General features: G+C 47.1%; 1 protein-coding gene across 2 annotated transcripts in view; it reads right to left on the bottom strand.

The window, feature by feature from the left end:
- ANKRD6 (ankyrin repeat domain 6) overlaps positions 1 to 21,862 on the bottom strand; it is a 45,241-nt gene that overhangs the window by 6,780 nt on the left and 16,599 nt on the right. For both annotated transcript variants that reach the window (XM_054162581.1, XM_054162580.1), the window contains 10 exons: positions 15,252 to 15,350; positions 14,428 to 14,526; positions 9,704 to 9,802; positions 8,572 to 8,670; positions 7,255 to 7,353; positions 6,942 to 7,019; positions 5,063 to 5,167; positions 4,695 to 4,832; positions 3,743 to 3,919; positions 249 to 401 (listed from right to left, as the gene is read on the bottom strand). In XM_054162581.1, the coding sequence (XP_054018556.1) occupies positions 249 to 401; positions 3,743 to 3,919; positions 4,695 to 4,832; positions 5,063 to 5,167; positions 6,942 to 7,019; positions 7,255 to 7,353; positions 8,572 to 8,670; positions 9,704 to 9,802; positions 14,428 to 14,526; positions 15,252 to 15,350 (1,146 nt within the window). The remainder of the gene's footprint in view (positions 1 to 248; positions 402 to 3,742; positions 3,920 to 4,694; positions 4,833 to 5,062; positions 5,168 to 6,941; positions 7,020 to 7,254; positions 7,354 to 8,571; positions 8,671 to 9,703; positions 9,803 to 14,427; positions 14,527 to 15,251; positions 15,351 to 21,862) is intronic.

Here is a 21,862-nt window from a genome sequence, read left to right as displayed (position 1 = left end):
CCATTTCGATTTATTGTCTAAAGAAGCACTTGGAAGCCACTTAACACATTAACTGTGTTTTGCTCAAGACCCCAGTTTGCAACATTAGATCCCTGTGGAATGTCACAGTTCACCAGTCTTGAGTGTTAGATTTCAGGCTGGTTTTTGCAACACAAGAAGCAATAAAGGGGTCATGACAATGAAAATATTCATTAAGCTTCAAATCTAATAGTCATGTGGGGAAGCACACCTCTGGGTCACATTCTTACTTGGTGTTGGGTTTTGCTTTCCATCTGGCCCAGCTTAATGTTCATCTTATCTTGTACTGTCCCAAACTCAGCTTTTATCTCTTCCACTGTTGCCTCCAGCTGATTCTCCAGTTTATTTATCAGGGGCTCACAGCGACATCCATTTATTGGTGCCTGAAAGGAGCAAAAGTTTACTTTCTGTGTCGCACTTTGAACATTACCACGGCCTCCCTGGGTTGGTCTTGGGCTCTTCTGTACCGTGTACTGTATCTCAGCCTTCTGATAACATCTTACAGTAGCTCAGCAGACAGGCTAGTACTTGGAAAAGAGCAAACTAGAAAAGAATGCCTTTGGTTGGAAAAGCTCTTTAAAGATTTGAGTCCAACCATTATCTAACTCCATTGTGTCTGGTGCTAAATCATGTCCCTCAGCACCACATCTCTGCATCTTTCAAACAACTCCAGGGTTGGGGATTCAGCCACCTCCCTGGAGAGCCCATTCCAGTTTCAATAACTGCTTCAGTGAAGAAGGCACCATCAGGTCTGTAATGCCCTAGATCCTCACTCCATCCCTCCTCATAGATGGGTGTCACATTTGCCCATCTCCAGTCAACCAGGACCTCCCTGGTTAGCCAGGACTGCTGAAGAATGATGGAAGGTGATTTGCTGAGCACTTCTGTCAGTACCCTTGGGTGTAAGCCATGAAACCTTATTGACTTGTGTATGTCTAAGTGGTGCAGCAGGTCACTAACCATCTCTTCTTGGACTGTGGGGACTTCCCTCTGGTCCCCATCCCTATCTTCCAGCTCAGGGGGCTGGGTACCCAGAGAACAACTGTTCCTACTACTAAAGACTTGATTGATCTGATTTCCATGGAGACATGGTAACACAGCAGTGCTGCTTACTGAGCAGCCAAGAGCTCAGATCATGTGTGCCAGGGTACTGTGTGAGGGGTACCACATTAGAGCCCTATACCCCGTGACTCAATGCTGTAATTCTGAGTTGTATACAAACATTAGAATCTGCTTTTGTGAATGTATGGATTTGTGGCAATGTTTTTAACCAAATGCCAACTATGTGCTCTTTTGGGGCTTTTTTGTACTGTGGCAAGGTCTCACACCTGATGTCTGCCTCCACCCTGCATTCAGCTGACCCTTCCTTATCTGCTGTGCACACAGCCGCCTGCCTTTGACTCACATGACACCATCCTGACCACAGGACATCACTCAGGGAGGTGATCAGAGAAAAAGATGAAGCAGCAGCTAATGAGGATTATCTCTCCTCTGCAGCCCACAGCCAGAAACTGGCTCTTCAGCAGGGTGAGTTGGGAGCCCAAAGCAGCTGCTCTGAACCTGTCTGCAGAGGAACCTCCCTCTCTCCTCTGGCCCTGCAGGGCTGTTCCACAAATTGGGAGTTACTCCCTTAAGCTGGGGAAGGTGGGTAGTTTGTGGAGCACTTTAGAAAGCCTCAGAAATGCAGGTACTTAAAATATTCTGTTTGATATTCAGGGCCTGAAGGCATCAAAGCAGACAGCTGAGCCAAAAAAAACAACAAGGGAAGAGGATGGCCATGCATTTCAGGAAACACAGTAAGGGAATCCAGAGAGGATGGCCATGCATTTCAGAAACACAGTAAGGGAATCCAGAGAGGATGGCCATGCATTTCAGGAAACACAGTAAGGGAATCCAGAGAGGATGGCCATGCATTTCAGGAAACACAGTAAGGGAATCCAGAGAGGATGGCCATGCATTTCAGGAAACACAGTAAGGGAATCCAGCTCTATTAAACTCATCTCTGGGAATAGATCAGACTTGTATACAAATCCTATCTGCTCTCTGCCCCTTTCTTCCTGCTCTCCAAGTCCTCCTTACTGGCCCACCCTCCTCCCATCCAGTCCCAGAGGCAAGGAGATACTACTTTTAACATATGAAAGGTCCTCCATCCTTTCCTGAAGCCTACTATTAGGATAATCCCATAATGCCCCTGTCTGGAAATTCCTCAAGCATCACACAGCAAGATGTTGGAAAATATGGCCAGTAAAACCTTTGAAGTCTGACCTGAATGACCTTTGGAATCTGCTGAATTTCTTAACTACAGAAAGGGAGTAAGCAGAACTGGTGGATGGATGTGAGAGGCTAAGGGAATGAAAGGATTAACCTCCCCAAGGTACAGGAGGGCAGTGTTTAGAAAACACTAATTACAGACACTGACAGTCTCTACAGGGTAATTTGCTGTCTGTTTCCATGCTCTTGTATCAATGTGAAATGGTAAATACTTGTATGAAAAATGGCTGAAATGCCAGTCTCTAAACTGGAAAAAAGAATCACAGAACGTTAGAGGTTGGAAAGGACCTCCAGAGATTGAGTCCAACCCCCCTGCCAGAGCAGGATCACCTAGGGCAGGCTGCACAGGAACACATCCAGGCAGGTTTTGAAAGTCTCCAGAGGAGACTCCACAACCTCTCTGGGCAGCCTGTTCCAGTGCTCCATCACCCTCACCAGAAAGAAGCGTCTCCTCACGTTGAGGTGAAGCCTCCTGTGTTCTAGCTTGTACCTTTTCTTCCTTGTCCTATTGCTGGGCACCACTGCAAAGAGCCTGGTGCCTACATCTTGACACCCACCCCTCAGATATTTATAAACGTTGATCAGATCCCCTCTCAGCCTTCTCTTCTGCAGACTCAACAGCCTCATGTCTCTCAGTCTTTCTTCATAGCAGAGATGTTCTAGTCCCACCATCATCCTTGCAGCTCTCTGTTGGGCTCTCTCCAGCAGGTTCCTGTCTCTCTCGAATTGGGGAGCCCAAAACTGGACACGGTATTTCAGGTGTGGTCTCACCAGTTCAGAGTAGAGGGGAAGGAGACCTGCTGGACACACTTCTTTTAATGCACCCCAGGGTGCAGTTTGCCCTCTTGGCCGCAAGGGCACATTGCTGTCCCGTGGTTAACTTGCTCTTCACTAGGTTGGATTTGATGATTTCAAAGATGTTTTCCAACCAACATGATTCTATGACTCTACAGTTCTGTGAAAGGCACACAAGCTGGCAGCTCCTGGTTTATTCTCAGTTTCTGTGCAGCTCCTGTCCCCAGCCCCAGAATCCCCAAAGACAGGTTGCAATAAAGAATCAAACCAGAATGTATTGAGCCTGCTCAGGCTCTTGGCTTGGGTAGCAGCTTCAGTGCTCACACACTGCTCTCATTTCTTTTCCTTGGAAATGTTCTTTGCATTTCCTGTCAGAAGTTCTGGTGTCATTCCCAACCACTGTTCATGCCTCATCTCCAAACAGGAAATACTTTGTAGATCAGTACTACTTCAGTTTGTCTTCTTTGGCACACACAAAACCAGCTTATTGCTCACCAGACTTCAGGCTAAAATGCAGCTGAAGCCTGGACAAGGAAAGCAAATCTCCAGCTATGATTTCACAGCCCTGAGAGTGCAGGTAACCATTACTAACTGTGCCCCAGCTCCAGGCACTGCTCCCTGTGCCTCCCACCGGTGATAAGGGAAGCAGAGGACTCACCTGCATCACCTTCCCATCCTTCCCTCGGTAGAGAGTGTAGAGCTGGTAGGCTCGGACCTCATGGGGAGGGGGTGGGGAGGAGCAGTGGTGTTTACTCCTGTGCTTGGGCAGGTTCTGCTGAGGCCGAGGGAGTGTCTGCTGATCAGCTGGGGAGATGGGGTCCGAGAGCGCTGACACCTGTGTAGAACCACAAAACCTTGGAGGGCGGAAGGGACCTCCAGACATCATGCAGTCCAACCCCCTGCCAAGGCAGGATCACCTAGGACAGTCTGCACAGGAAAGCATCCAGGCAGGTTTTGAAAGTCTCCAGAGAAGGAAACTCCACAGCCTCTCTGGGCAGCCTGTTCCAGTGCCCCATCACCCCCACCAGAAAGAAGTTTCTCCTCGTGTTGAGGTGAAATCTTCTATGTTCAAGTTTGTATCCACTGTTCTTTGTCTTATTACTGTGCACCACTGAAGAGAGATTGGCCTCCTCCACTTGACACCCACCCCTCAGATACTGATAGACATCGATCAGATGCCCTCAGTCTTCTCAAAACTAAACAGCCCCAGGTCTCAGTATAGGGGAGATGCTCAGGTCCCCTAATCATCCTCGAGGCTCCTTTGTGTGTGTAAAATCACACTCAACACTTTCTCTGTTCATGGCCCCTGGGTAAACTATTCCTGCTGGGAACTGGACAAATCAAATGTGACAATTACAGCAGAAAAATGCTTGAAACACCCATCCAGCTGCAGTGGGTGGCCACAGCTTTGGTGTCTGTCAGCACAATGACCAGATCTCCACACAAAGCTGGTTCATGTGACCCTGAACAGCAGAATTTCCCTCACTAGAAACCAATTTTGTCTGCCCCATGGGTGCGGTGGGGCTGCTGCCCAGACACACCGATGGGACACAGGTGCTGCTGCTCAACAACTACCCCTGCTCTGTCTGCTGCTTGAAACCTACTGATACCTTTTCCTTCGGCTTTTTCTTTTTGCTCTTCTTCCCTCTGGGATCTGGTGAGGTGGACTGAGGCTCATCCTTTGGGTCACTCTTCCTCTGCGGCGGCTGCTCACTGCTCGGCGTGTCCTCAGCAGCTGAGACACTGCCCTGCTGGAGGCAAAGACAGGGAGCTCAGAGCACTTGCAGAGGTGGATGGAGAGAAAGTGCCTTTTCTTCATCGTTCCCAGGTTTAAGCTGCTCTGCACACACGATTGGGCAGCACAGCATGCCTCAGAGAGCTGCTGTGGTCATGCACAAGTGATGGCTCCGAAGAGCCCCGATGGGTTTTATTAACAGACCCTCCCACCACAGGTGCAGCTGGTAATGCCCTGCTGTACCTTGCTCTGTCCCACTTCATCCCGTGGTACCGACTGAGCTCGCCTCTCCTCCTTCAGTCTCTCTCTCTTCTTCCTCAGGCTTCTCCCACGGTTGAAGCGTGAGACCTGAAGGCAGAGCACACTGTTACTCAGCGATGTTGTGCTCCTTCCCACCTGGGGTAGTTTCAGGCTGTGCCTAGAAAATTTTCCACAGGTCCTGAACAGAAAGTGGTAGAATGTAAAGCAATCACCTTTGGATGGACAAAGGAAAATAATGAGAAGTTCTAAACAATCCCAATGGATAGTCCAGTTCTGGGCCCCTCAGTTTAGGGAAGATGTTGACTTGCTGGAACGCATCCAGAGAAGGGCAACAAAGCTGGGGAGGGGTTTGAAGCACAAGCCCTGTGAGGAGAGGCTGAGGGAGCTGGGGTTGCTTAGCCTGGAGAAGAGGAGGGTCAGGGGACACCTTATGGGATGTTGTAGCCAGGTGGAGGTTGGTCTCTTCTCCCAGGCAACCAGCACCAGAACAAGAGGACACAGTCTCAAGCTGTGCCTGGGGAGGTTTAGGCTGGATGTTAGGAAGAAGTTCTTCACAGAAAGAGTGATTGGCCATTTGAATGTGCTGCCCAGGGAGGTGGTGGAGTCACCAGCACTGGAGGTGTTTAGGAAGAGACTGGATGGGGTGCTTGGTGCCATGGTTTAGTTGATTAGATGGTGCTGGATGATAGGCTGGACTCAATGATCTTGAAGGTCTTTTCCAACCTGGTTAATTCTATTCTATTCTAAACATAAGGCTAGTAAGGTGAACTAATCTTTCTCTTTTCAACTTCCTCGCTCTGGGAGGCACTACCTTGTGCTTTCTGCTGGCTTTGCTGACCTTGGCTGTGTTCTCTGCTGTGGCTGAGTATCTTAACAAACAACTGCTATTTCTCTTCTCCCTTGTGCACAGAAGGGTAGAGGGAAGGGGAAGCTATTAGCTCCCCTGGTTTTGTCCAGGGGGGTTCTTGTGCTGTTTATCAATTGTAAATACCTGTAAATGTTGTTTATTTTGTACATATTCATTGCATTTCATTCTAGATTGTAGTTTTGCTTGTAAATACAGCTTGCTTTACTTCCAGCTGAGCTGGTCTGGCAATTTAATGTTGGGGGGAATTTTCAACCTCCAAGTCATGGAGCAGATCTTTCTCACCTTTATCTAAAAGGCACTGGATAAAGGAGAGTGCACTGCCAGAAGGGTGCTGGTGGGCCAAGCAATTGCAGTGTGTACAGCCATGAAAACACACCACCACTGAGTTATGTCTACCAGGGCACTTGGAGGGCTGAGCTCCTCTTCCTGTGTCCTCAGGCTGGTTTCCAATTCAAGCCCATCCCTTATCACACACAGGGGACAAAGAGGAGCTGGGTAGGGATTGCACCTGATCTTATACCAGAATACAGTGCTGTCCCACGTGCTTTCTGGCCTGAAGAGTGTTGCAGCATTTCACACCTGGCAGCAGGCTATGGAAAGGATATTTTGTCCCCACTGTCAAAGCATCTTCCAGTGTGAGCAACCATACTGGGTACAGGACATGTTTGAGAGAGGCAGCAGAGTCACACAACCCAGGAGCTTTCAGGTACAGCACAGCTAATACCTGGGCAAGGTATTACTGCTCTTGGCTGCTCCAGCCTCAGTAGGACCTCTGACAGCACTTAAGGCTGAGGTTTAATCTGCACACCTGCCTGGGCTTGGGGGATGAAAGGCTCCATGTCAACAGACCTGAAGCCAGCACACAATGGCAGCAAATGCAGGCACCTTTCACAGCAGAAGATTAAGGATAAGGGGATGTGGCCTCTCAAGGTCAACTGACCTCAGTTCCATGTGCGTGTGTGTGTGTGTGTTGGGGAGAGACATGTAACATACCTGTGATGCTTTAGTGAGGAGGAGTGCAACCTCAGGGTTATTGTGCTGTCTGGCAACCTCTAGAGGGGTCTGACCTGCCTGAGAGGAAAACAAAAATAGTATTTCCTTCAAACCATAAGCTACTGTAAATGTGGAGTTTGTCCACCTAAGGTTAGTACATGCTCTGTGCACAAGAGTAATGTGACTAACTGCACTCATTTATCCAGATTCAATTCGACTCTAACACCCAAATATTTCCTATCAACACTACAGAGAGTGTTGAAGGGAGTCTGCATTCATGCAAAACACCACAGAAACTCCACATTCTGCTTACATTGTTGACAACAGATGCATCAGCCCCTGCTTCCAGCAACAGCTTAACCACCTTCTTGTGATTTAGAGCAGCAGCTACATGGAGTGCAGTATCCCCTGCCTGCAAGTTAGAAAGCAGAAAACAATTGTGTTACACAAAGCCCTTGGCTCTCACCCTGCAGAAATCACCCTTTCCTAAAAGGCTGTTCAGATGTCAAAAGACCTACACTTGCTGATGCAGCAGCTGAGCTTAAATAAGGCCTGGTCGATAAAACAGAGTTGGGAGGAAGGGGACAGGAGGGGACAAGCAGCTATTTCAGCCTGGTTTTAAGAAGTGCAGCTGGGGCCCTGGTAACCTGCTTTGACTAAACCAAATGACACCTGACACAGCTTGGAGACAGCCCAGCTCTACTGCCAGCGAACAGATACAACATCTGCGGGCAGAACCGGTTTCCCCACCACAACCTCCTCTTTTCCTGTTCTTTTGTGTGTGTGCTGTTGCTGCAGGTTCAGCCCTTTGGTGTGCAGGTGGTCATGTCTCACGTTACTCAAAAATAACCAGAGAAGGACCAGCAGCGAGGCGGCCGCTGGTCTCTTCATGAAATGCCTCAAGAAAAACAGCTTTGGGACCAAAGCCAGGGGGCAGTCTGGGTCCAGCACTAACACACTGCCCTATCCTTGTCCCACTGCAGGAAGATGAAGACAGCTGTGATCAGACTGGGGCACCAGCAACAAAGCCAGCAGCTGTTCAAGGGAGAATGGACACGTGTATATGTTGCCCTCCTGACCCCTTTGCCTTGCATTTTGCCTTCAGAAAATGACATCTCCCTGAGACGAGTGGAAGCTGGGGGAGGGCCTGGAGAATACATCTTATGAAGGGTGACTGAGGGAGCTGGGACTGTTTAGTTTGGAAAAGAGGAGGCTGAGGAGAGACCTCATTGCTGTCTACAACTACCTGAAAGGACATTGTGGAGAGGCTGGTGCTAGTCTCTTCTCACTGGATTTCTTGTCCAGTACCATTCTGTACTGAACTGCTACGGGGCTAGGAGCACCAAGTCTTAACCCTATGCTACTGTCTCTGTCACAAACCCTCTTTCTACCCCAACACACAATTGCAGAACCTCAGAAACAGGCAATGCTTTACAGAAATGATGCAAATGTGATGGCAAAACAACAAACCACTGAAATGCCATTACTTTGAGGCTGTTCCTAGAAACTCAGGCACTTGGAGGTACACTGAATCACAGAGTAAAGTGGGATTGCTTGGGCAGGAATCCCTCTTCCCAACAACTAGCTGTCTGCACGGGGCACAGAGTCACAGTGAGCTTCATGCACTGACCTGGTTCTTTTCATGGACAGAACAGAAAGCACTGAGCAGCACCCTAATGATGGGCAAGTGATTATAACGAGCAGCCACATGCAGACAGGTATCTCCTGCCTGCAAACAGAAACAAAGCTCTGAGCATGTAATCGCAGCAAGAAAGCTTGTGCTTGTCATGATGTTCAGGGATGAAAGCAAACCTTTTAAACCAAAAAGAGCAGTCAATGCCACACACATCCACCAATCCATGAGTGATGCTCTCTTCTCTGCAGGACAAAATCTACTCTTATGGGTGGGAAAGTTTAGCAAGAGCTGGGGTCTGGCAAGGGTGGGGATACGAATTCTTTGACCGCTGATGAGAAATACTGCAGTTATAAAATGCTGGCTTACTGCACGACAAAACCTGACTTGCATTTATACATTAAGCCTGTTATTCTGATCTGCAAAACCAATGTGATTTGCAAGCTCAACTCAGTGTTGCACATAATGTAGAAAACATGAGGAGTGTCCCCACAAAGGGTGGCACATGTGCAGCTTGGACTGAGAGCAGAGCCCTACGGGTTTCCACTCCTGTGTGCATCTGTCCACCCTGTTACCGAGCATGGCCAAAACCATCTCTCTTCCATTTTCTTATCCCTTTCTCATGCCAGATCCATTATAAAAAGGTGAACTGTCTGAAATTGAAACTACCTCATTTGACAGACTGATACACAGTATATAATATATCTCAGTGAGGGTAGGTCTGAAGACTTTAACCACTCTGGCATAAAACCCCTTTAAGATTTCCATCTTTTGGGGAAGAGGAGCCCTTTAACAGAATTGCACTACAGTGTGCAGGCCATGCCATCAAGACACTGAAAAGCAGCAAAGGACCAGCTGCCTCAGTCTGTGCAAGTGCAAAACCCTCTTTGGCTCCTTCCTAAGAGGTGGGTACAAGCAGTGCATGACTTAGGTCCTATCACAAGCATTCCTATGGACACGTTAGGCTATAGATACATTCCTATGGTTTGTTAGAGTTGGGTGTTTTTTTTCCAATGGCATTTATAATAAAAATCACAGCTTAAAGCATTTCTGAGCAATGCTGACAATCTAAAGTAATAAAGCCAAAACAAAGGCACGTGAAAATGACCAAGCTCTTTTCAAAACTCACGTTATTTTTGAGGTCTGCTCGAGATCCTCCAAGCAGCAAAACACGAGTACTCTGGGAATGGCTATTCTGGCAAGCCAGGTGAAGAGGTGTGTTACCTGCCTTAGAGAAAGATAGGAAAGCAGAAAATATTTAGAAATTGGATACAGGCATTAAAAATTAAAACCTCACAGGTCTTCCCACAAGAAGATCCACCCTGGGGTGGGCAATGTTGCTGTTGTTTTCCCAAAGGTATAAGCTGAATGAATCTGGATACTGAAAAACCCTTCTTCACCCTGGAAATTAACTACCTGGGATATAGTAAAGGCAGGAATGGGACTATCTAATGCTATCTGCACTGGTTAAATCTGTTTGCAGGAAGCAAAGTCTCTAGAAACTGTCTGCTTGATTGTGACTAGGCAGCTAATTTAAAGATATGTAATTGTTGTATCACAGTATCACCAAGGTTGGAAGAGACCTCAAAGATCATCAAGGCCAACCTCTCACCACAGACCTCATGACTAGACCATGGCACCAAGTGCCACGTCCAATCCCCTCTTGAACACCTCCAAGGATGGTGACTCCACCACCTCCCTGGGCAGCCCATTCCAATGGCTTCCCCCATGCACACACACAAAGAAACATGCTGCCATGGGGCAGCATTTCTGATCTCAAGCAGAGCTGGCCACAGTTGCTGAACAGCTGGGCAGACAAAGGTCACAAGGATTTTCGTTTCTTTATGGGTCTGTAGGTGCTCTCACAGGGCACTGTGAGAGTACTCACAGTACTCAGCACTGGTGAGGCTGCGCCTCGAATACTGGGTTCAGTTTTGTGGCCCTCACAACAAGAAAGATACTGAGTGTGCTGGGCAACAAAGCTGGTGAAGGGTTTAGAGAGCAGGTCTGGGGAGGAGCAGTTGAGGGAACTGGGGTTGTTTAGTCTGGAAAAGAGGAGGCTGAGGGAGAATTCACTGCTCTCTACAACCCCCTGAAAGAAGGTTGGAGTGAGGTGGTCTCTTCCACCAAGTATCAGGTGGTTGAACAAGAGGAAATGGCCTGAAATTGTGCCAGGGAGGTTTAGGAAAAACTTCTTTCCTGCAAGAGTGGTCAGGGATTGCAACAGGCTGCCCAGGGAGGTGATGGAGTCACCATCCCTGGAGGTGTTCAAGAAATGTGTGGCCATAGCATTTTGGGACACAATTTAATGGCCATGGTGGTGATGGCTGATGGTTGGACTGGAGGTCTTTTCCAACCAAAACACTTCTCTTCTATGTCTGTATGATACAGATTTTAAGCTATCTGGAAGCTTCAGCATTCAAAAATCATGCCAGTCCCCAGCCAAGATAAGGAGGAGAAAAACCAGCCACCCAGACCCCAGAGAATAACATGCTAAGGTTCCTGAAAGAAGTAAATCTGCCATTTTTATGGACAGAAATCAAAGAAGAGTTTGCTTGTGTACTGTCTTTGTAGGATTCTGAAGGATTTCATTGGTCTGACAAGGTCTTCTGGCAGCATCTGGGCTTTCCTTGGCTTGAAAATCTTTGGAGGATTTTGGTTTGTGGGAGCTAGAAATTAAATCACCTCAGGTGAAAAAGGTTTCCCATGCTCACTAGGCTGCCTGTTCACCTTGCTTGTGTCCTTTAATTAATCCCTCATGCTCTCAAGACAAAGATCAAAGCTGCAGGGTTTGAATTACAAAAAGACAACTCTTAGATCTGGTCTTAGGTCTTTGGTTCCCAGTTACAGACTTCTTGTCTCTAAGCTGTGGCAGACATAGACATTTCCTTTCTCATCTAAATTGCATTTAAGTGTTAATTTTTCCCCTCGTGGGCTTCTCTTTGAAAAGTCTCTGCAATGTCTCTATCATTTGCTGTTTGCAGGGTTGACCCTGGTGGGAAGGCTGAGAGGTCCTGTGCAGCAGGTGCCAGGCGAGGTCTTCAATCCCAGGAGGTATCATGGTGCTGGTGCTTGGGGTCAGGGCTGACCAGCTTCTGAGTTGTACTGATTTGGGAGGTCTTCCCTGGTCTACTGAATCTTTACTGAAATATACAGATTGAGGGAGGATGTAAAAAGAAGGCTAAAACTGATCTCACAGGATGATCTATCACAGCAAAGGAGTTTTTATTAAGACAGCTTGACTCAAAATAAACTGCTTCTCCAGGGTGACTGCTGCACAGGAGGAATACAGCTGCTCAGGTGGTTTACTCACCTGTTGTCCCATTCCTTAGATGCTGACTTGTCTTTAAAATGTCAGACATTCTTTCTGACCTTTGCAGCTCACTTAATATAGAAGATGTTTTCAATTGCATTGCACTCTGGTATGCTATGCTCAAGCTGCTGTGCTGTGAGAGATGCATCTGTACAAGCATCCCCCAAGCAGTCCCAGGAAACATTAAGCAGGAGTTACAGAAAATACTGAGTTAAATTCCTTCCATCTTCTGCTGCTTAGCAGGGCTTGGCAAATCCAGCAGCCTGTGTCTGGCCCATCCAGCCAAGACTGCACAACGGCCAGGTGTAAGTCGACAGCCTGCAGAGTACTCCTGCACATGGCACCCAGCCCTGGCTGCCAGAAAAACTGTCAAAGACTATGCCTTGTTGTCAGTAACATAAAAAGCTGAGAGACTAGAGAAACCATTTTGGGATTAAGGAGATTTAAGCTCTTCATTTTTCTTGAAATCAAAAGGGGTAAAAGCATGTGTGTGTGTGTGTGTGTGTGTAAGCATGCACAATTCCCACATTTTTCAGCACATGCTGAGAAAAGCTCCTGTCCTTTAAAAACCACCCTAAGAGTGAAAGGCAAAGGGAGCAAGGATTGTGTTGGTAGGACTTCAAAGACCAGTGCAGGAGATGCTCATGCAGTATTAAAAGTCTGCCAATCATATTTCAGACATCAACCCCGCTGAGCTATTCTGTGCACATGTTTTCCAAGAGAGGTTGTCTCCAGCTGACAGACACTGTCTTGTAAGCTAAATCTTCTAATACCCTGAGGCATCCAAGCATGCAGGGTAACCAGACTTGCATCTTAAGCCCACACCTTTGTACAGAAGTACAGACACTGACAAGCGTGTCCAGAGATAGGAGTGTAATGGTTCACAGGACCAGAAAGACAAGCATGGGAAGTTGTCTAAAGCACCTTCACAACAAATCTAGGTGAATTTTACAGCCAAAACAATTACAGAAAATAAATATTGGAAGCTGGAATTATATAAAAGAAGGAATACACATAAAAGAATACAAAAGTCGATGTCACTCCAGACGACAACGTGACCACAACTGTAGGCATGTGTGTACTGCACAATGCCCAGGCAACGTGCCTTCTTGCTCAAAACTTAAGACTTTGGCCAGCTCTCTCCTTTCTTCCATAATCCATTGCAGTTGTTGTTTTAGAGACATGTTTAACCCCCCCAAAAAAAAAACACAGCTCAGAGATCCCATAAAGCCATCCCAAAGCCTTCCCACCTATAACAGAGGACACAATGCCAACCGTGCAATCTGACAACCCCACTGGCACAGAGGTCCAAACACTGCCTCAGCACAGACCATAAGCTGCTCCCTCCATTTCCTAGACTATCCCATTTTGATCCATAAGTTCTCCCTCCATTTCCTAGACTATCCCATTTTGATCCATAAGTTCTCCCTCCATTTCCTAGACTATCCCATTTTGATCCATAAGTTCTCCCTCCATTTCCTAGACTATCCCATTTTGATCCATAAGCTCTCCCTCCATTTCCTAGACTATCCCATTTTGATCCATAAGTTCTCCCTCCATTTCCTGGACTATCCCATTTTGATCCATAAGCTGTTCCCTCCATTTCCTAGACCATCCCATTTTGATCCATAAGCTGCTCCCTCCATTTCCTAGACTAACCCATTTTGATCCATAAGCTGCTCCCTCCATTTCCTAGACTAACCCATTCTGATCCATAAGCTGCTCCCTCCATTTCCTAGACTATCCCATTTTGATCCATAAGCTGCTCCCTCCATTTCCTAGACTAACCCATTTTGATCCATAAGCTGCTCCCTCCATTTCCTAGACTAACCCATTCTGATCCATAAGCTGCTCCCTCCATTTCCTAGACTAACCCATTTTGATCCATAAGCTGCTCCCTCCATTTCCTAGACTAACCCATTTTGATCCATAAGCTGCTCCCTCCATTTCCTAGACTAACCCATTTTGATTTAGTGAATTGAAGTCTCCCACGGGTACTACAATTAAATGCCTCACAAGGTATTATAAACACCAAAAGGAACATAATCCAGGTTTGTTACAAGATTTTGGAAAGAGCCAATGCTCATATATTAGGAAGAACTTTCCACCATAAACCAGACTTTCCCCCCACCATGGATTATGTTCCTTCCTGTTGCTTAATTGCTAGAAAGAAAGATTTTGACTGTCATTTTCCTATTAATGCAATTCATTTTCACTTTAAATCTCACCAATCACCATGAATCTGCTTGGTCTAAATTAGAGCACCATGGAGATTTCCACAGGAATGCCAGTGCTGCTCAGCTGTAATTAATGTATCATTCAATGTGCTACTGAGTTCCTCCTGCATCATCTGTCAAAATATGAATTTCCTAGTGCCTGTGGAGGAATCATTTAGGCATAATAAATGCAAAAAAGGAAGAAAAAAGAACCACTAGGAGCTGGTCCCCCACCCACTGAGAAATGCCATGGCCAGAAATCTCCAGTGCTCAGGATCAGCCACCTTACACCATAACTGAAAGCTTCTCCTGCATGGGTCTCACCTTGTTCTTGGCAAGAACATTGGCTCCTGCTTTAACGAGCACTTTGGCAGACTGACTGAATCCATGCCAACAAGCTTCATGGAGAGCAGTGTTCCCATCCTGAAGAGCACACACATAAATGAGAAGGTTAGACTTGTCTATACATTACTCTGTGTTACACTCTGTGATTGCAGCAGCTGCAGGTCCCACTTGCTTCAAAACCACAAAACTTTCCTTTCCTATTAGCCTATTTTCTTTTTAGAAGTGGGCAAAAATGTTGTTACCTTTTTTGTTTGGAACTTGGAATTAGACTTATTTACTCCCAAACTAAATTTACAGCCTGAGAGTCTCCATTTCTGGGATAATCAAGGGAAACTGTTCAGTGTCTTGAGTAAGGGATAGCATGTTTACACACTTCTTTCATTTTTCCTTTAATACACTGAGAGCAGACTCCTCAAGTTTTTGAGCTATTAGCCTGATATAAAATCATCATCATCATCACCTTCAAATCATAGAATTGTCAGGGTTGGAAGGGACCTCAAGGATCATCTAGTTCCAACCCCCATGCAATGGGCAGGGACACTTTCCACTAGATTAGGTTGCTCAGAGCCCCATCCAGCCTGGCCTAATAATGATGACAATAATGATGATGATAATAACAACAGCAGTAATTTATATTAAAAGTATGTTGCAGCTCTTTTTTTTCCCCCCAATGTAATTGTTCCAATAACTTTCAAAAGATCAGGTACTTACGCAGGACTCTGAACCATAACTTTCTCTCTGACACCTTAACACTACTGGCCAGCAAGGCTGCCATGCCACAGGGCTTTGCTTTTGCCTGTTACCTTGTCTTGCCTGTCCAAAGCACACCCATCTTGAATCAGAGTCGCTATAACATCGGTGTTCCCTACGACAGCTGCCCGGTGCAGCGCTGTCTGCTCTCCCTGCAAAAAAAGCAGAAGCAGGTTTGTGATCAGTGCCATTCCCCACTCACTGTGACTCCATGCAGATGCATACAACACACAGGGGCTGCATCTCCTACTGTTAAATCCGTCCTTGTTAATCACTGTCATTAAAGGTTCAGGATTAATGAAGATACTGAAAGTATCAGACAGCTACAAACCAACTGTTTACAGAAGCTTGCAAGTCATCACAGTCCCATAAACAGCACTGAAGTGTACTGAAAACATAGTAGGAGTAGAAGGCTGTAGATCTAACACATTGGGCACTATGTGTCTGATCATCAACAGTTTCTGTAGGGAACTGAAAGCAATTACAGGCTGTTGTAACTCATCATCATGATCCTCCAGTACTTAACACTAACTGGATGAGGTTCTCCTCTTTTGGCTCTAATTGCTCCATCAGCCCTGCTTTGGATAAGGAATGTGAGATCACAGAATCACACTGGCTGGAAAAGACCCCTAAGATCATCGAGTCAAAAGACCTTTAAGATCATCAAGTCATCAAGATGAGATCAGTCTCTTCACCACCTCTGATGAATTTAGCAATAGGTGCTAAGAGTGGAGGCAATTTTATGATGAGGAACACAACTGTGAGACCATTAGTTTCTTTCATTTAAGCAACTGAGCAAACTTTCATTTCCAACTGACCTGCCACACCGTACCAACAAGCAAGACTGATTTCCTTTACCAACAAGTTTCCAAGAGAAAGGATGCTGATGAAGTCATCCTGTCTGTCTGCCCATCTATTGTCCCTGTAACAAGTGCTGAACTCATGTGTTGAACTAGAGACCCCAACACTCATTTTCTGCAAGCCTTCCAGAAACTGAAGAGCAGGGAGAAGCAAACCCCTAGCCCTGCCCATCAGGAGTTTTCTGTATATATTTATGTGTTGGTGAGACTGTGACAAAAGAGGGGGGGGAAGGTTTATGCAACAGTGTTTAGGGCTGTAACACTCCAACTGATGGGAAAATTAGCTGCAGTGGCTCCATTGCTGCCAAAACTGGTCTTGGCTTTCCTTTGAACTTGCTCAGTTGCAGCCCAGAAAGTCAAAACACATCCTGGGCTGCATCAAGAGAAGTGTGATCAGCAGGTCAAAGGAGGTGATTCCTCCCTTCTACTTCACTCTGGTGAGACCCCAGCTGGAGTACTGCATCCAGTTGTGGAGCCCCTATTACAGGAGGGATCTGGACGTGCTGGAACGTGTCCAGAGAAGGGCCACAAGGATGAGCAGAGGGCTGGAGCTCCTCTCCTGTGAGGACAGACTGAGAGAGTTGGAGCTGTTCAGTCTGGGGAAGAGAAGGCTCCAAGGAGACCTTGTGGCCTCCCAGTATCTGAAGGGGGCCTACAAGAAAGCTGGGGAGGAACTCTTTAGTATGTCAGGTAGTGATAGGACTAGGGGGGATGGATCCACGCTAGAGGAAGGGACATTTAGATTAGACGTTAGGACAAGTTCTTCACCATAAGGGTGGCGAGACGCTGGAACAGGTTACCCAAAGAGGTGGTGGAAGCACCATCCCTGGAAGTTTTTAAGGCCAGGGCTGGATGAGGCTCTGGGCAACCTGATCTACTGGAAAGTGTCCCTGCCCATGGCAGGGGCTTGGAACTAGATGATCTTTGAGGTCCCTTCGTACCCTGACAATTCTGCAATTCTATTGAACTCACAACGCTGAAGCACGGCCTGGGTCCAGACACAAAGACTGGCTTCAAAGCTCTACACACAGCCTTTGTGAATAAACAGAGTGGGAATCAAATCTGCTTTTGCATATCTAGATAACAGTCACCAAAACCACATGCAGGGCAGAGGTATGCACCTGAAGAGAAAAAGCTTGCAGGAAGCTAGTCCTAAATAGGCACAGAACCTATCTGCTACAAACCTTTATCAGGTAACACCACATTATATTAAACACTAAAACTAGAGGAATTCCTGTATTTTCTGTTCTATAGTCTAAAAGTCATTAGGATAATTGGGTAATTTGAGTGTATTGTTTTCAATGGTAATTAGCAGCTGACTTTAAAATTGCTCAGGGTGTGTGAGTGCTAATGACACCAAAACAGTCATTAACCCCTAAGGGAAAGAGGAGCATTGCCATCCACAACCTTTCAGTCACACCTGCAATGCCAGCTCCCACCACCAAATCATTACATTGGCTTGTAATCATCAAGTTGATCTTAAAAAAATGTGTTGAAGGCTTTTTAGGGTTTGGGTTTTTGTAGCTTCCTAGCTATGCTTTGTCTCTAGAGGTCACATACTCTGCCAGCATTAATAGGGACAAGAGCAAAAGTAAGTCACAGTGGAATGGAACATGTTTTACAAGACTTTAAGAGAGTTTGGACAAAGACAGTAATGATTTCCACTGCTGTAAGGACAGGCTGAGGTAGCTGGGCTTGTTCAAGCCTGAAGAGAAGGTTCCAGGGAGACCTAATAGCAGCCTTCCAGTATCTGAAGGGGATCCACAAAAAGGATGGAGAGAGACTGTTTACAAAGGCCTGTGGTGCTAGGACAAAGGACAATGGCTTCAAACTAGAGAACCCACCAAGGTTGTTGAGGCCCCCATCCCTTGAGATGCTCTCCACAACTACCTGAAGGGAGGTTGTAGACAGGCAGATATTGGTCTCTTCTCCCAGGCAGCCAGCACCAGAACAAGAGGACACAGTCTCAGGCTGCACCAGGGGAGGTTTAGGCTGGATGTTAGGAAGAAGTTCTATACAGAGTGATTGCCCATTGGAATGGGCTGCCTGGGGAGGTGGTGGAGCCACCATCATTGGGGGTGTTCAGGAGGAAACTTGATGGGGTGCTTGGTGCCATGGGTTAGTTGTTTAGGTGGTGTTGGATTGGTTGATGGGTTGGACGTGATGATCTTGAAGGTCTCTTCCAACCTGGTTTATTCTATTCTATTCTATTTAAGGTGAGGCTTGACAGGGCTCTGGGCAACCTGATCCAGTTGAGGATGCCCCTGCTTACCGCAGAGGGGGTTGGACTAGATGACCTTTGGAGGTCCCTTCCAACCCAAACCATTCTACAATTCAATGATTCTATGGTCTCAGGAATTGTGACTCTCAGAAAAACACAAAGTAATGGAAAACTGACAGCACTGCAAGTTCTCTGAACTTGTGCATTTGTTCTAAACTTTATGACAACCAAAATGTTATGGAAAACATCCAAATTACACCATCCCACGAGTGCAAGCATCTGATAGCTTCCAGTAACTATTACTATAGAGAAATCTGATTCACACCTATTTTTTGGATAATGCATGGTACTGATGACTGGCACAGCCACTGCTACTGAAGCAACAGGTAATGTGGACAGTGCAAAGGTCATTTCATCTGACTACCATGAAGTGGATAGTAACCCCTCAACCCACCCCTGCCAACTGGTACTGCTGCACATGCAAACTACAGAAGATAGTACAGTAAGACTGAAACAAGATGGCATCTGCCACAGAGATGGATGGAGTTCAAACAATGGTTGGTTCTTACTTCTTTACAGTCTGGAAAATTGATTATGGAGAAGAACAAACTGGAGACAGGAATGGATTGTTTTGGATTCAGTCTGTAACTGAGGGCCTGATGAAATCAAGGCTGTTCTTGCCGTTAGCCCAGCCCCATCACAGTAATTGCAGTGAGGGCGAAGGCGATTCAGCTTTTCTGGACTTGTCAGTGTGACACCTGCTTCTAATGGCATCTCAGTTAAATTACGGACAAGCATATATTTGGATGGTAGGATGCACCCCTCACTGCTGCAGGAGCAGCCCTCTCCCCCCAGGAAGCCCAGCCCATATGTCAGACGGCCATTGATCAGGACTGCAGAGTGGCACCAGGACAGCTCCAGCCATGCCTAGGCTTTGTCCCATACTATACTGTGGTCTTCAGAATGGAAGCCTGGATAGGCAAAGGGACATAAGGCCTAGATATGGCAGGCTCAGGTGCCTCCTGCCCAAGGTATGGGCTTTGATGCTGGCATATTCCCCACACAAACATGGGGAGAGACACATATCTAAGTGTAAGGTCTAACCAGCACCCTGGCGAGTCAAATAAATAGCTCACCCATGTAACAGGGAATGCCAAAGAGTGCCTCAAACCCTGCCTCAACTGGACTGAGGCAGCTTCCAGTGATGAGTTGGCAGGTACTAATATCCTGGGTGAAGGTCACTACCACCCCCAGGCTTCACAACCAGCATGGCAGAAGCTGATCAACCATTCTCTTGGCCATCAGCACACACACGAACCTTACACATCTTGGGGTGCTGTGGAAGCTGGATCACCAGATTGTCGTGGCCTCTACATATAAGTCACTGAGCAACCAAGCCACAGATGACACAGCCAGCACACTGCCTGCACTGCTGTGTCACTAACCTGTCTTGCCTCACCACCAGCAGAGAAGCCTCCTATGGAGTCAGAGAGAAGAGGTGAGATGTACTTTTTTCACAGTGTGAATTTTTGGTCAGTGTAATCACCAACTCATTTATCTTGTTATTAATTGCTAAAATAACCGTCCCTGAAAGCACTCTGCCTTTAGGGGGCCATTTCAGAGGCTTGGAGAGCAATTACACTGGTAAATGCACATTAGCTGCCCAGACTATTATGTTGGGCACAGTTTATGATCCTATTTGTAAGTGATTTATGCCTTAAGAACAGACCGCAGATCAGTAGCAATGAAGAAGGAGAACTCCAGCGCTGTGCCACACGAATGTGACCTTTACAGAAACCACAGCTTGCCTAAATGCAGATGTGGGCTTGAAGCCAAAAAGACACTTAGGTGCTTAAGTGGGACTTGGTAGAAGGCAGGCATTTGTCTGCATCACTGTGCCTTCAATCCACTTCCTCAGATGCTGAAAAGCAACTCAAACTCAGGCATTCCCACTCCAAGGCCCCAGACACCTCAACCTGCACACTGCCACAGTGCACCACAGTCATGGTGGCACTGAGGTCATTGCGTAGCACACACCCCACCCTGCCACAGCCCCTAATACAGCCATCTCCTCTCTTGCCCTGTGAGTGCAGTTGTCAAATGCTTGCTGGAAGAAGTTCCATACAGATTGCAGGTATGCCCACCACCACTTGAAAGAAGGCTGGTGAAGGTGGTGGCCACTGGCTCTTTTGCAGTGGCCCCAAAGTTATGGTACTCCTCCAGCTTTGTCTTGCCATGAGAATACTGCTGTGTTGAAAGTGCTCTGTGTTTAAGAAAAAAAATCATCATTCACTGGGCTAGAAAGAGGGAGATGCAGGTGCAAAGGATGCAGGACTGCACATCCTGAGAGCTCTGCCTGGAATGAGACTATTACACAGAAAGGCCCAGCACCAGCAGGTACATTTCCAACAGGAGGAACCATGCTCTAGAAAGCTTCAACATTTGCTTTCAGAAGAGGGTTAACTAACTAACTAACTAACTAACTAAGGTTGGAAGAGACCCCAAGGATCATCAAGTCCAACCTGTTCCAACAGACCTCACAACTAGATCATGGCACCAAGTGCCACGTCCAATCTCCCCTTGAACACCTCCAGGGACGGCGACTCCACCACCTCCCTGGGCAGCCCATTCCAATGACGAATGACTCGCTCAGTGAAGAACTTTTTCCTCACCTCGAGTCTAAACCTCCCCTGGCACAACTTGAGACTGTGTCCCCTTGTTCTGGTGCTGGTTGCCTGGGAGAAGAGACCAACCCCCTCCTGTCTACAACCACCTTTCAGGTAGTTGTAGAGGGCAATGAGGTCACCTCTGATCCTTCTCTTCTCCAGGCTAAGCAATCCCAGCTCCCTCAGACTCTCCTCATAGGGCTTGTGCTCAAGGCCTCTCCCCAGCCTTGTTGCCCTTCTCTGGACACGTTCAAGTGTCTCGATGTCCTTCCTAAACTGAGGGGCCCAGAACTGGACACAGTACTCAAGGTGTGGCCTAACCAATGCAGAGTACAGGGGCACAATGACCTCCCTGCTCCTGCTGGCCACACTATTCCTAATGCAGGCCAGGATGCCATTGGCCTTCTTGGCCACCTGGGCACACTGCTGGCTCATGTTTAGGCGGGTGTCAATCAGCACCCCCAGGTCCCTCTCTGTTTGGCAGCTCTCCAGCCACTCTGACCCCAGCCTGTAGCTCTGCATGGGGTTGCCGTGGCCAAAGTGCAGCACCCGGCACTTGAACTTATTAAATGCCATCCCATTGGACTCTGCCCATCTGTCCAGTCGGTCGAGGTCCCTCTGCAGAGCCTTTCTACCCTCTAACTGACTAACACCTGTTCCCAACTTGGTGTCATCTGCAAACTTGCTGATGATTGACTCAACCCCCTCATCCAGATCATCAATGAAGATGTTAAAGAGGATGGGGCCCAGCACTGATCCCTGGGGGACGCCACTGGTGACTGGCCGCCAGCCGGATGTGGGTTACAGGTTGGGAGTCCTGAAGAAAGGCAGACACCAAAATCTTTAGCACTTCTGCATTTGCTAGACCAGTGGCACTTGCTGAGCATCTTGGTATTTGCAGTTTCCTCCTTTGCTGA

Source organism: Dryobates pubescens, chromosome 6 (genome assembly GCF_014839835.1).
Source record: "Dryobates pubescens isolate bDryPub1 chromosome 6, bDryPub1.pri, whole genome shotgun sequence".
Classification (NCBI taxonomy): Eukaryota; Metazoa; Chordata; class Aves; order Piciformes; family Picidae; genus Dryobates; species Dryobates pubescens.
Note: the sequence above shows the minus strand (reverse complement) of the source record. Positions and strands in the feature narration are given on the sequence as shown.